This window comes from Chaetura pelagica, unplaced genomic scaffold, assembly GCF_000747805.2.
Source record: "Chaetura pelagica isolate M959 unplaced genomic scaffold, ChaPel_1.0 scaffold10, whole genome shotgun sequence".
In the NCBI taxonomy this organism is placed as follows: domain Eukaryota; kingdom Metazoa; phylum Chordata; class Aves; order Apodiformes; family Apodidae; genus Chaetura; species Chaetura pelagica.
The window spans coordinates 12,128,426-12,144,127 of record NW_009952263.1 but is presented as its reverse complement, the minus strand read 5'-3'; the positions used below and the strand labels follow the sequence as shown (position 1 = coordinate 12,144,127).

The 15,702-nt window shown below is 38.1% G+C and overlaps 1 protein-coding gene across 1 annotated transcript in view; it reads left to right on the top strand.

The window, feature by feature from the left end:
- KLHL7 (kelch-like family member 7) overlaps window positions 1-15,702 on the top strand; it is a 23,657-nt gene that overhangs the window by 764 nt on the left and 7,191 nt on the right. The window contains exons 2-7 of the mRNA XM_010007586.1: window positions 4,018-4,120; window positions 5,048-5,141; window positions 6,258-6,382; window positions 8,148-8,323; window positions 10,225-10,399; window positions 11,813-11,955. Coding sequence (XP_010005888.1) covers window positions 4,018-4,120; window positions 5,048-5,141; window positions 6,258-6,382; window positions 8,148-8,323; window positions 10,225-10,399; window positions 11,813-11,955 — 816 coding nt within the window. The remainder of the gene's footprint in view (window positions 1-4,017; window positions 4,121-5,047; window positions 5,142-6,257; window positions 6,383-8,147; window positions 8,324-10,224; window positions 10,400-11,812; window positions 11,956-15,702) is intronic.

Here is a 15,702-nt window from a genome sequence, read left to right as displayed (position 1 = left end):
GCTGAGGGTGTGTGGCTGTCTCACTGAGAAGCCAGTGGCAGTGTAGGGGGCTGGAGGCCACATCTTCACAAATTCTGGCCTTTTTGGCACATGAGGTTCCTAGATCAGTAGTCTTAATTGATCTGGGAAGCTGAGTCTTCTGTTTACTAATAGAATAAGAGTGGTAAACAAATAATAACTATATAAGTGGATTTCAGTTGAGCTTTCAAACTGAAAGAAATGCTCTTTTTTAAAAAAAAAATAAATTACAAAAAGAGCTCAGACTTCTGGTGCAAGAGCAGAAGGATGATCTTTACAACTCTGTACACATGAAGAAATCTTTCTTGGAGGAGGAGGAGGAGCTGGCTTGATTGTGGTACTATGGTTGATTTACAAACAATTATGTGGAACGTGGAGCCAGAATTAAAGCCAATTTTGAAGCCAGCTGTTTGAGAACAGTTTGAGGGCTTCGTACTTGGCACGGTTATGTGTTGTGTTTTCTAGGGTTTAGCTGCTTGTCACCCAGTATGAGTCTTGCCAAGGGCCTGGTTCAGCTTGTAATGATGTGTTTATCAGCAGTCTGGGTCCTGGCCTAGCAAGTCCTATCACAGTGTTGATTCTGCACTCCAGCACTTCAGCCCTGTTCTTTCACTGATACGTGTGGTTTGCATAAACCATTTCACGCAACTAAGCTCCTACGTACGACAAAACAAATTGGTTTCAATCATTTCTGGTAGGGGAGTTGAGACTTAAAGCCTCTGATCAACCTTTTTGATGCAGATTTTGTTTCTGTTCTTACTGGGTAAACATACTCCAAGCTGAAGCTCAGTTCTTAATTCAGTTTACCACTGGTTAGCTCATACCTCTGTTACCCTTGACAAGGGGATATCAGATGCTGCTATGCTTTGTAAGCAGGTAGAGGAAATACTGCACACTTTTAGATACTTATACACTCACTAGCACAGGGAAATCACAGTGCTTTACAGTGTCACTACTCTGGTACGTGGCACCATGTTCCTTGTAAGTACCTCATCTTTCAGTAGAGCAGAGTGCCAGCTTTATCTAGCTATGAATTACTCTAAACAGGAAGAGAGAGGTTCATTAAGTGCTGTGAAGTCTGTATGTACTTCCAATTCAAATTTCAAAATCTGTTACGCCCTGGGAGGTGCAACTCCAAATTTTGGCTGCTGTCAGAGGTTCCTGGAAACTTGTAATCTGACCTCAGGTGGTGGCTTTGCATATCCCACCCAGTGCCGACTGCTCCAGAAATCCTTGCATACTTCATGACACTCATAATTCTTTTAGGAGTTGTTTGTAAGAGGAGGTTAACTATTATGGGGGGAGCAGGGAGGGTATGATTACATAGGATAAAATTAAGAAGTTGGCAGGAGCTAGAGGAAAATGTACTAATTTAGTTGATTAGTTGTGCTAAAGCTTAAGAGGATTTACAGGCAGCTCTTTCTTCTTGTATTTTGGTAAGTCAAGGGCTATGCTGTATTTATAATATCTAAATATAATACAACTTTAAAATTTCCTGTGATGGAAATAACAGCATGCATGTGGACTGCTAGCTATTTAAATGCAGTAGTTTAATGCTGCAGGAAAATGAGCCAGTTGGAAAGTATATCTAATTTTAAAGAGGCTGGTTTTTTATGTGAGCTGGGATCTAGAGGCAGTCTTCATGAGTATGAGAGTTCAGACTAAACTATGAACATGCCTGCACTTAGTATTGGTAAGATGTTGGGGGCAGGTATGTTTAATGCATGGAGGATGTCTTGCTCATCTTCAAGGTGAGAAAGTCTACATCTTGGTGGATTGTAGAGCTGTTTGGCAGCATGTGCATAAATCCTTTCTTGCAACCTTGCAGCTGAGTGCAGATCAGCTAAGAGTGAAGTAATTGAGAATGAAGCTGGCTGGGGCAGAGTTGCAACGTGTTGCTGAACCTGTTCAGTGGAAGATGCCTAATGCAAGTTCACGCTCAGGTGTGTCCTCTGGTTGATGTAACCTTGGTCATCTGTTGCCTCATTGAGGTGACTCAGTAACACCAAGGGGCCTTCTGGAAAGAAGTGCAGAAGTCCTCAGAAGAGCATTAGCTGAAATGGAGCAGACACACCCAGAAGCATCCCAGGGAAGAAATTAAAATGGTCTGTTTTGGTTGACCAGTATTTCTTCAGGCATCCAGAGAGGCCTTAAAATATCCGAGGTGCTTCAAATGCTGAGCTGAGGCACAGAATGTATCTTAGTTATACAGTCTGGAGTTCAAGCAACAGTTGCAAGTCTTAGCAAAACTTGGCCACAAAATTTTGTGGTATCTTGTACTGCTAGTTGCTGATGTTTTTTTTGAACTGGTTGTGCTAGGAATTTCAGCTTTGAAGGATTTCCTCTGAAACTTCTATCAAATGGTCTCCCTCTTGTTTCAATCCTAAGTGGTTTCAAACTACAGATCTTCTAAGGAACCTTTACGTCAGCCTCCATCTTCTAATTAAAACATTATTTTAAAATGAATTATTTATATTGTGTCCAATAATGTGCTTCCGAGTGTCCTACAAGAAACTAAAACAAGTTTATTTGAAGGAGCTGCATATATGGATTGTCAGCCTTCTTAGGTGTGCCCTAGATGATAACTGTCTGTATGTCGGAAACATTCTCACATTGTTCAAACAAGTATGTGCTTCCCACAGTAGAAATGCTCTTTTCTGGGGTTAGTATTGGGATAGGTGTAGGTAGGTGTTTCTGCAAGTAATTCCTTTAACTTATGGTAGTAGCTGAAAATTAATACCTGTTTTTAGGAAGCAGTGTTTCTCAATAAAGAGGATGTTATAGTTGACTGTAGTATGGTGTGCATTTATTTCAGCCAGTATGTTCTTAGGATACCATTTGAGAATCTATTCAAATTATGTGTTTATACCCCAATCTCTTGCTCTCATCTCGGGTCTCCTGACAGCTTTTATAAGTTCTGTCACTTTATTTTCTTCTGGTGTATGACACTTGGCATGTAGGGAAGAAACTGACTGTTTACATATTAAAAAAATAGCAAACAAATGAAAATTTTTTTCGTTGTCTGCAACTTGATTAGTTGCTTATCAGGTGTTACCACTCAAACTGTTCGGTAGAATTGGTATTTTTGGGATACATTAACTGAAAAATGCTTCACTGAATGCTTTGAACTTGTTTATTGCTTTTCATACCAGTTGCACAATGTGTGAGCTGACACAGGCAGGACACAGGAACAACCATAAAACCACAGATGAAATGCAAAGGGTAAATTTATACCCACTGCCACCATGAACTTGGGGATTCCTGAAACAGCCTCCAGGGCAGAGGCACACAAGTAGAAATGCAGGCTCGGTCCTTGCTTGAGAGAGTGAGAGATTTTGAACCTTCTGCTTTCACCTGTATGAGGATTTTTTGCAGGCATAGTTTTCTACTGTGCTTTGGTCTTCCTTGCAGCAGGGCAGGAATCTCAAGCATGTTTGATTAGGGTGCCTCTGAGTCTTACTGCAGGCCTGTTATCTAAAGGCACATGTCCCACTTGTCAAACACACAAGGCTACACAACAATTAGTAGTATGATGTATGTCTTTCTGGACACCCCAGGTGCAAATCTCGTGAGCATGTTTACAATCCTTCTTGCCAAACTTTCATTATATTCTAACAGGCAATATGATGGCAGTCTTCAGATGCGAGATTCCTGTGAGGTGTTTTGGAAAACAACGGCTGAGTAGAAGAGAGAGCCACTGATGGATGAAAAGGGTGTCATGTAAACGCATCCCCTGCTAGATGCTGCAGAGCCTACGCTATTGGGGGCTGATGTAAATGCCATGGGAAAAACTTTAATCAAAGTTCATATGTTAAGAGTAAACTGAACTTTGCTAGTTCTCTAGGTTACTGAGCTTAACTTTGACTTTCAGAAAGTATTTTTATTACATGATGCTCCTGAATTGTGTGAATTAAGAAGAACAATGTCTAAAGAAAAGTTAAGAAATTTTTCAAAAAATGCTGATCTTTGTGGGTTTCTTGTTTTTTTCCTTTGATTTAGAAAACTCTGTGTGATGTCATTCTTATGGTTCAAGAAAGAAAGATCCCAGCTCACCGTGTTGTGCTTGCATCAGCCAGTCATTTTTTTAACTTGATGTTTACTAGTAAGTCTTTTCACAATTGATGGATTCTAAGCTTTTGTGATGATACCTTGTTAGACTTAAGCTGTTTCCTTTATTAAAGTGATTAATTTCAGGGATAAGTGAAGTTTTCCTCATTTTGTGTCTTCCTTCCATTCATCTCTGTTCACCCTTCCCTTCAGTTGCCCTTTAATCCTAGTTTTGATCAAGTCAAATGCTGCATCATATGTAGCTCTCTTATAAGTTGGAGCCCATAAACTGTACTAGAGTCAGTTGCCCTGTCTCCTTCCCTAAACCTGAAAATTGGGAGTTTTTGCTCTCACAACAGAATTTGTCTGCCCCATTGCTTTCCACCATTAGGCATATATGAAACAGGCTTTCAGAAGCATAAGTGTTCTTGCATTTTTACTGTCTTTACAGATTAAACTATGTACTATCTTTTTTTTTTTTTTATGCTTTACCCATGAGTTGTAAAATTACAGTGCTATAAAACACATCAAAGTCAAGTAGAAGTGAAATAACCATGCCTTCTAATGGTCAGCTTGTAACTCTGTGTGCAAACGTAGTGCTGTGTCTGGATGTGGGGAGCTCTGAGCTGTCTCTATTGTTGCCAGCTTGAGTGTGGAAATAGCTTTTGACAGTGCAGCATGGGCTTCCTGGTTTTGGTAATGCTAACTTGACAGTCTGCACTCCAGTCAACAGCATCTGTGACCTTTTCTGTTTAATACAGTTTATAATAGTTTACATAAGAAAAGCACGCACACACACTGGTTGTCTTGTTTGTCCTAGCTTTCCTGACTTGTGTTAATAATCCTGGGAAAACAGCAATCACCTGCGTGCAGCTTTTAGAAAGTTCCCACTTGATATAATCACTTTATTTTCTACTCTTTGCAAGATGTACAATAACTTTAGTCGCTTATTGACGTTGTTTGTCTTTTAATATTTTTGCAGCAAATATGCTTGAATCAAAGTCCTTTGAAGTGGAGCTAAAAGATGCAGAACCTGACATTATTGAACAGCTTGTGGAGTTTGCTTATACGGCAAGGTAGTTTTGTTACTCAAAGCTGACGATTTTTCCAGGAAACCTGCCAATTATAAATGATGAAATCTTAATGCTTTTGTGTTTAATCGGTTTTGTTACCATTGCAATTCGTTACTTTGTTTAGAGCCTGATGTGACTACGCCTTCTATATGATCTTTTCCTTTTTATTTAGTTGGTAGGAAGCAGACTGAAGAGTGGTAGTTGTCTCCAGAAAGTAATTAGAAGCACTTCAAGCTTTTTACTTCAGTGTTGGAGTCAAATGGTATTTCCATTGTTCTGAAATTCAGGCTGTTACTGGTACCAGCAGGATTTCTCTGTATGGCCATAGTAGCACAGAACCATTTCCAGGAGTTATACCTTAATCTCAGGACAGGCAGGGTGAATAACTATTCTTTGAACAGCATTTCCCTCCTGTCTCAGGTTGCCCATGTGCTTGTTTTGGTGTGTTTTTTTACAGCTTGCATGTGTAGATGACTAGGATTGCAAACAGTACTGCTTGATTAGCTCTCATGGTGGATGGATGGCAGGCCTTTCATTTTTGTATTAATGGGATTAACTCTCCTTAGGAAGGCTTTCCTCTCTGAGAGGAATCTTGTATACCCCATCAGTGGTGAGAGACAGTGTCAGCACCCCAGCCATATGATTTCCTCCCCTGGAGCCCAAGCTCATGTCTGTGGGCTCTGTGACCTTCTGTTGAAGCACTGCCAAGCTGGCGGTTCTGCTTGCGCACTTGGGGCAAATCAGCCAAAGCAGCTTTGACAGTGAGTTTAGACAGACTTTGCTGATGGCTGTTTGGGAATAAGAGACATGTCAGGAAAAAGGTTCTGTTCATTTTCTGTTTTGTGAAAGTGGCCAGTTACACCAGTCAAAGCAATGGTGCAGGCTTGTTCTTCAGAATCCAGGTCTGTTTACTCTTTTCCCTTCCTCTGTAGAGCAAATGAAAGCAGTTTGGAAAGATCATTGAGGAAGGTATTGTCTTTAGGCTGTGTGTGAAAGATTGTTGGGCAAACAGCAGGGAAGTAATCCTGATGTTTACACAAATTGGTGTATGTTGGTTGTTTTTACTAAAACAAGGGAGGTAATTTGAATGATGCTAATTTTACACCTTCTGTTTTGCAGAATCTCAGTGAACAGCAATAATGTCCAGTCGCTACTAGATGCAGCAAACCAGTATCAAATTGAACCTGTCAAAAAAATGTGTGTGGATTTTTTAAAGGAACAAGTTGATGCTTCCAATTGTCTTGGTAAGAGAAATGCAGACTTAAAATTGCTATTTTTTTAATTTTATTTTGCTGTTTCTGAAAAAGATACTCTTGTCTAAAACAGAGTAGTATTTGACTAAATCCAAGCATGTAAAAATTATTTTGCTCTGAATATGAGTTATTGTCCTTTGCCATAGATAAAACCATTTGGCAGTTGTCTTGCTGTTATCAGGGGCCTCTGACAGTGCTAGCTCTCATCCCAGCTTGACAACACCCTGGGGGCTCTTATTTGTTAGAGAACCTCAGCTGTTTAGTAAGATGGGGATTTCAGTTAGTTGTTACTGTGCTTGGAGACAGACAGAGTTGTAATTTCTACAAAACTAGCATATCTTGTAAAAGTGTGAACAGAATAACTGTAAGTTAGTTTTGGTTTTAGTTGCTTTTTATTTTGACTGAAATCCATTAATATAATCTGGGCAGGTTTGATATTGAATATCCTCTGGGAAGATTTGATATTTCATATGTTCTGTAGCCCTAATGTGAACTCAGTGTTACAGAAATATTAAACAAGTAGAACTAAATGTGTTTTCAGGCATAAGATTTAGTGCACTTTAATTAATCAGAGATTAAAGATAAACTTGTTTATAGGGTTTTTATTGTCATTTGTCATGACAATTCTCCTAGTAACATCTTAATCATGGTATAGATGTTTATAATACCAATAGAAATGTTTTGCAGAGTTTGTCAATTACAGGGATTCACCTGACACCGATGCAGTGTGTCTGTGGCTCTGAAACAACTGCTGGAAGAAAGACATTACTTTGTAGGGAAAATGCCACTTATGTTTGCTTTGAGGCATATTCTCTTCTCTGTGTTTTTTGTTAACTAAAAGATTAATTATGACCTCTAACACTTGCATACTTTATTGCTAGTTTACAGCAAAAATGGAGATAGATTAAATAGGTTTTTACTCAAGGCATGTTGAAATGTGTTCTGTGCAGACTCATGGGGAAGTCCACAGTTCATTTAAAAAGTGTATTTGGAAGAAACCATGTCTTATTTTGAATCTCTTGAAATTTTATCAAGAGGTCATACACTCAGATTTTTATCTTCCTAGTTTGCATTTTGCTACTCAAAGCAGCTTGGGCTAATTGCAGCCCATGAGTTGATGAGTTGCTTCTATACCACTTGCCACCTTCTTCACAGGAGGAAGACATAGCATGATGAGCAAAACTTGCTGCTGAGAAACTCTGTGCTTATCTGGTTTCTAATGGGAAGGTTGGAAATGGTGCTTCTCAGTACCAGTTGCTATTTGTACCTTTTTGCCAACTTTCTGCCCTTGCAGCAGCATCAACTTGACTTTCATATGTTCATCTGCAGCCAGCTGTGTTACCTGTATAGAAGAGTCCCAGTTCACTGTGACTGTTGAAGGGAATTTGGGTGGGTTGGTGACTGCTGCATGAGCAGCTCAGGGGAGGTCATAAAACTTGAATCCAGTTTCTCAAGTTGTTCTGGTTAGATTTCATTATTGGCTCAGACCTGGTTACAGTGCTGTTATCTGCTTCTTAATGGGGAAAGAAATGGTGAAGAAATAGTATTGGAGAGATAGTGAATACAGCAAGTGCTGCAGGTCTGACTCTCCCATTAGTTTGGTAGGGTGAGGGATCAACATCATCTGCTTATAATAGTTTGTCTTGAGTTGCAGGTGAGTTATGACAGCATGTGTTTTAAAGAAAAAAGACATGGTAATAAATATTAAACTGGGATTGCAAGTATTTCTGAAATTACAGTGCTTTTATTCTAATAGGTATAAGTGTGTTAGCAGAATGCCTAGACTGTCCAGAACTGAAAGCCACTGCAGATGACTTTATTCATCAGCATTTCACTGAAGTTTACAAGACAGATGAGTTTCTCCAGCTTGATGTTAAGCGTGTGACACATCTTTTGAACCAAGATACGTTGACAGTGCGGGCAGAAGACCAGGTGAGATCCCTGTTTCATAGCAGCTAAGAGTACTGAATTTCACTTTCTTTTTATGATCAAGAACTTATTTAAAGTATCTCACTTCTGATGTTCCTACAGTATACGATGCACATAGTGCTTGATTAAAAGAGATCTTGCCTTTCTATCTATGCTGTCCTGGGGCTTGAGCTTGGTAATTGAAGCTCACCTGGGTATGTCATCATGAGTTGATTCATACCTTTTGGAGTGCAACAAAGGAATCAGATAGCCAAGATGGCATGTGTATCCACTTAGAAATGAATGTTTTCCTGACTTTGAAATTTCATAGAATTAATGCATTTTCTTCTACATATCTCTAGCAGTGAAAGACTTAAATGAAAATAAAAATTACTAAGAACGAGGGATAATATCAGGTAACTAGGATACGGTAGGTTGTTGGTTATAAGTGTAAATGAGTTGTCACAGTTCAACATTCTTGCTATGTATTGAGGAAAGTTAAGGTCACAAGGTAACATTCTCAAAGTGGATTTTTTTTAAGTGTCCGGGAGTGATGTTTGACTTACAGCCAAATTACATTCTTGAGGTTCTGTTGGTAAGGTAGGATGGCAGGCTTTAACTTGGCAGCAGTGTTAGAAATTTTGTGTAGGCAGCATGGCACCATTAAAATTCCCTTAGGAAAGTGGCAGTGTGCAGTATGAAACTGCAGAAATTTGCTAGTGATACTAAATGAATCTTCTCAGGAGTACTTCTAGAAAGATGATGTTATATTCTAACTTTTGTATTGGTGTTTTTTTGTATTTGTATTTTGTATTAGGTTGAAAAAGGAAGGTAGCTAGCTAGCCTGTTTTTCCTGTATGCAAGTAATGTTTCTGTTGACGAAGGGATACAGGTTCCTGTTGCAGCCATTCTGATGAATTTCCTTAGCTGACAGAATTGAGCCTTAATTATTTTTTTTATTTCCTTACTCTCCCTTGCTCCCTGGTCACTTTGCAGAATTATAGGTGAGGTGGTTTAGCAGTCCTTCTGAATAACTCTTAATTCTTCTATTAAATGTCTTTCCACATTATCTGTCAGTCACCACTGATTGTTGTGATCAGTTTCAGCTACAGGAGTAGCTGTGCTATCCACTGTAACTTAGTGCTTACTCTGAAGTGACAGCACAGTAGATAGATAAGCTACTATGTCTGAGAGCAGCATGGAAGTATCTTAGGACATAGGAAATACTGGATTGTAGTTTCATTGCTTCCTGACCCAGAGGACAGTCTGCCCCCTAAGAAAACCCATTATCTTTTCCTGTGAAGAGGATGCAGAGGAGGCTCTATGAATGGTCATTTCATGGCAGTCTGCAGCTAAAAAGTTTCACTTAAATGGTCCCAGAAGACATAGCAGTAGCAGTGTATTTTGATACCCAACACTATGATTTGGTAGCAGAAGCATCTTGTCAGCTTGGGAATCTATCTCACATAGAAGCTATTTCAACATTTCTGGTGAAGTATTATGTGGGTTTGTAATATGAAACTCAAAGCATATTAGTCTTAACATGATAGTGGGTTTACCCACATTAATAGGAATTGTGGATTCATGCTTCCCACTTGGAGGAAAAAAAAAAAAAAAAGAACAAATAGCAAAGTAGTGGGTTTTTAGTAGATGGGTTTTATCCTGTGGTTATGCATTTGTTTTACTTCATGTCCAAGCATTGTCTTTTTATTGTCTCTTTTGGTGTTTGCTTGGTTGTTGTATGGGTTATTGTTTTGGGTTTGTTTTACTTTTTTGGAAGATGGTGATGGATCCTCACATACTAAACTTAGTAGAGTATAAGTTAGCCTTCAATAGGCAAAATACTCAATTTGGAGCATTAACGTTCTGTTTATTACTGCATGGTGAGGAAACTTATCCTTTTCTTCCCTTCTGTCTTGTTTAAGGTTTATGATGCAGCAGTCAGATGGCTGAAGTATGATGAGCCAAATCGCCAGCCGTACATGGTTGATATTCTTGCTAAAGTCAGATTTCCTCTTATATCAAAGAACTTCTTAAGTAAAACAGTTCAGGCTGAACCACTTATTCAGGATAACCCAGAATGCCTTAAAATGGTGATCAGTAAGTTGACCTCTAACTGAAATCTTTAATGTTCTGTTTAATTTTAAAAATGCTGTGGAATTTTTGAGAGTCGTTTGCTTTAAATGTTCTGACTGTCTTTTGAACTTGAATTCATCTGACTGTGGTCCTTCTAAAATGCTGCAACTAGTTGAGTTGGATTAGCAGATGATCATGTAAATAAAAGCTATTTTATGTAACAGTGTGACTTTCATTTCTTTTCTGCTAGCAAGTGACATGAACTCCATGATGAGTTAGGGAATGGAAATTTAGTCGATGAGTCTTTAGGGTAATTGGAAGTCTTTGTGTCCCTTTGGGAGAGGCTAGCAACTTCAGTGTTGTTCATATTCATATGTGACTTAATAAAATAAATATTTGGTCAAAATTTGAAATACTACAAAGCTTCCCTAGGTTAATTAGAATGTTAAGCATATGTTGCACTATTTTAATCTTTAATATATACTAACCGTTGAGCCTACAGGCATTTGCATTCTCAAGGTGCAAATGAGATGAGAAACAGGCTCCTCATTTGATTTAGACACTGAAATTTTATCATTTCAGAAACAAAAGCAAAGATGTTGATAAATATTATGAAGGGCAATATTTTAATTTTGGTTATGGTTATCTAGTTGGCTTCATTTTAGTATAGATCTGAAAAATAGAATGCAACTGTTTTCCTTCAGTCAATGAGCAAGAATAAGATTAACCTATATGTTGGTAAGTGTTTTCTGACCATCAACATCTGTCGTATTTCTTGTGTGACATGCAGTTGGGGGTGTTGTTTGCCTGGTTTTAGGAGTTTGTAATGTCATTAGTATTTCTGGCATTCTTTGGAATTTTTAAGATAATGTTTATATTCTTATACCAGTAGTAACTAATATTTTGCATTATCAAGCAAAGAACAATAGTGAGGAGTTTTCATGATGTATGGTAAGATAGAGATGCATTCCTTATTAATCAGAAATTGGAGGGTGAGGAGGCAGGCGTGATTTGACTCCTCATTGCATTCAAGTTCCTTCTTTTAATATTATTGTCCTCTTTAGGCTCCCAGTTCTGCTGTTCCCTTTTCTGGGGATTGCTTCCTTCTGCCTGTTTCAATGCAACATACTTAGTTGCTTGGTAGTATTGGCTAAATGATCTAATCAATAAATTGATGTATAACATGAGTTCCATATCCATGTCCTGTTTTTACACGAAGCAGGCAATTTGAAACAGGGTGTAAATCTGGATGTATGCTCCCCTCTTTAGGTGCTGTCATGTGTTCTTCCCTTTTAAATCAAAGCTGTGTAGGTGTAATGTAGAAACTTGGTTTCCCCCTTTTTCCACTCTTCCCTCTCCCTCTGTCCCTGACTCTGAAACATCCTTTTCAGTGTATGAGCTGCACTGGATCTGCAACAGTTGTTGCCTTCCTTCCAGGTGGGATGCGATACCATCTGCTTTCCCCAGAAGACAGAGAAGAGTTAGTGGAAGGTACACGGCCAAGAAGAAAAAAACATGATTATCGCATTGCTTTGTTTGGAGGCTCACAGCCCCAGTCCTGCAGATATTTTAATCCAAAGGTAATCGTTACCTCAGAATGCATTAAGATTCACTGTTTGTAGTCTTACGTATTTTATTTGCTGACTTAATTGACTAAGGTATCATGATACACGAAACAGTATTAGGAAGGATGTATTCCTTGCCTCTTCAGTTTGGAAGGGTATGGTTAATTAGGTATTTTCAAATCTGTGAACCTAGATGTAATAGCTAATTTTTAAGTGTGTGTTTATTGGTGATACTAGATATGGAACTCTGATAAATCCATCTGAGTTGGGAGTTGATTGGTATGTGCATCCCACAACTGGAAATAAATAAAAGGTCATGGAAACATCAAGCAGTCGGTTAGGAATATCTGAAGTCTGTATTGCATGTGCATGCATGCATGTGTTCAGAGAATAACTTTATTTGTTTTTAGCACAAGTTAACTTTTGGCTTGTATGTTAGTGTAGAACCCACTACACTTTAGAGTGGTTTCTCAGTGCATTTATTTTAAGTGTGCAACCATTTCTAGATCCCAATGGTTCACAATTTTGTTTGCTCTTAAGAGCCTGTAAGGAGAATTGGGAGCCAAGTATTCTGTAAGTGGAAAAGAGTGAGATTTTACAACAAAAAAACTTAAGTGATGGCCAATTTAAAGGAAGCAAGCACTGCCTGAAATATGTCTTCATATTTCCTAAATATAATCAAGCCACAGGTATGGTGTATGTTTCAGCTATGCAGGCTAGATGGTTAGAAGCATCAGCTGTATGCAAAAGGACTATCCATACTTTGTGTTACCAGGCAAGCACATGCAGTAATACAGTAAAACTGCTAAGTAAACATCAGGGCTCTCCAAGCTATGAGATCACGTACGTGTGATATTTTGTTGCAGAAACTCTTGTTTTTCTAACTCAGCATATTAAATGCTTGTTATCATTTCAAACATTTTTGTGTGTTATCTGTGTCAACTGTATAGTCAATGCGAGCCCTGTCAAATCTAATTCAGGATGAATGAGCCCTTGGCATGTGTTTTGAACTCATCATTCACATTCCCTTATGTAAGATAAAATTGAAGCCAACATCTTTGAGCACCACTCAGGTCTGGATAAAACCCTGCCAGCTATGCTGACTTATTTTGAAAGACTATTAAATGTCTTTTTACTGGGAATTCCAAATTCCTAAATAATAGCCCCCTTTTTCCTTTGTAGACATACCCAAGTAAGAAAACAGTACTCCAGTTTGCGGGCAAGGGGGTATAGAGAAGAGAGCAGCTAATTCTTCCCTTTCGAAGGTCTGAGTTGGGGAAGCCTTTGATCAGGGCATTCATCCTTTTCAATTACTTGGTTTTGGCATTTTAACAAGTTGTAGTTTACCCAGTATGATCTGACTTTTCTTTTATTAGAAGGAAATCAGATCATCATTTCTTTCTCTTAATTTCTGGTCACTTATGTTGGAATACAGCTTATTTTAGGCAGGATGAAAACTTTGAAATTTACTGTCCCAGTCATTAATTGACAATGGTGTTACCAGCATAGCATGTATGTGGTCTCTTTACCAACCTGATAGGTTAAATTCTGCAAGAGCCTAGTGCTAATGGGGGTCAGAATTCAAAAGGTGGAGGTTGTTGCTTCACTGCTCTTTATAAACTAAAATAAATCTTCCCAGTTGTATTCATGTATTGTATGAAAACCTAATCTTGTTTAAAAAAAAACACAACTTAGTGCATGCTGAATGGGAGCGACAGGCAAAAAGTTACAACTAAAAGGGAAAGTATGTGCATAGTTAGGTGATCTTCAGCCAGATGTAAAATATAATATTAGAGATCTGTTTTGTGGACAAAAAGTCTGTCAGGCATAAGAGAAAATAGATCATTTTTTGTCATGGATGATTTGCCCAGGTACAACAGCAAAAATGAATTGAGCTTGGAAGAAATTTTCCAGAACTGCCTCTTAGTCAAGCTTTATGGCCTTGCATGTGGAATAATGAGGGGAGAGGTGGAGTGGGTGGACGGGCAGGGAAGGAGAAGGAAAAAATGAGAAACTGTAGATCTTGCTTCTAACAAGCATGTTGTCCTTGAATGTTTTCCTAGTGCTTATATTCTTTCTTGGGTATTCTTAGCTAGCCTGTCATGTCTTATTGAATAGCTTTTACTTCCTTTCCAACTCTAAGCTATTTACATGTCCTTTTCTGGATGTTTTGCTTGCAACTTTGATCTTTTACTGTGATAGTAGTTTCCTAAGTGCAACAAATCAAGGATCCAAAACCCCTGTTGAATTAGTATGGTGTGCATGCAAAGTAAGTGGGGGATGTAAGGCTCCAATGCTGTGAAGACTCTTACCATATTTAACTTACTTTAATTAGTCTCATTGAAAGGTGTCAGAAGTATGACAGAGCAGAGAATTAAGGTTGTGCATGTACTTGTGCAAGGTTAGGACCTACCTTGGGAAAGAATGGGAATTTTGTTTGTTGTCTGTTGAACTGATTGAGTAGTGACCTAGTCCTTCACTTTGTATTTTAATTCAATAATTGAATTCTTATGTCAGATAAAGAAACTGTTCAAAACAAAGGTTGTGTTTCTCCTAAAAGTATTTTATAAGTTGAGTCATGCCAATTTCAATAATTCTAACACTACAAAAATAGAGCAAAAGTTTTTAAATTTTTACTGATTGCTTTGCATGCAAGATTAGTCTTCAGTGTTGATCTTTGGTTTCCTTGTTGTCAAAAAGGGTTCTTTACATAAGAATGGTTTCGATATTGTGTGTTATTTATTGAGATTGTTAACAGTATTACTCTTAAGTCTGTATTTGTTGTCTTTGTTGCACTGTAACTGGTATTTTTATTGATGCATGCACTTCATCAAGAGAGTAAAATGATGCAACGGGACAGATGCAGACGAGCATAAAACATATGGAGCAATCTGGCACTATTTAGAATAGAGATGTTTGTTTTCAGGATTAGAAATCCTAGGTGTGCTATTAATGGTGTTGGGAAGCATTTTTTCTTGTTGAATTTTCCACAGAATGTTGAAAAAAGCTTCCCCCCCAAGTTGTGAATAAAATATTTGTTGTTTTATGAATTCTTAATTTTAAAATATGCATGACTTAATGGGGTTTTAAAGCAACAGTATGCTTATTCTTTTGAAATTGCTGTCTCTTGTGACCAGAAATGTCTGGAAGTCTTAACTTCTTAACAGAGCAAAATCCAGCAATGGCAAGTTAACAGGTGGCCTGGCATTGTTATTTCTTGATGATTAAGGGAACCAGTGTACCTTTTATGAGGAGGTAGAGATGTAGTCAATAAGCTATTGGTGGGGAGAATGTCCAAAGTAGGCATGTCTGCTGATTGCCCTGACAAATTTGGAAGAGGCATTATTAACTGAAAATGAGGGAAAAGCCTCAAAAAAATGCTTTTTCACAAACTTAGAAGTTGAGATAGTTTTAATAGATGTTTAAATAAGTATATGAAAGAGAAAAAAACGTTTTCAAAACCTATTAAAATACAAACATACAGCTCCTGCCTCTGGTGTCCTGCATCACATTTTGTTAAAAAACAAGACCAGCAGGGAAAGTGTTACCATATACCTATCTTGTTCTTTCTTTCCTTACTCAGCCCTCCAAAAATGAGTCTTGTCACTGCCCAGGGTTGCATGGATCTTGAGACCTTAGAATAAAGCAAGTTTTCTGCATAACTCTTAAATGCATAAAATGCATAATTTGAAGTAAATTCTATATGGTGTAGACTAATGCTGAAGAGCATTACAAGAGAATTACTTAAAATGCTTCCTGCTG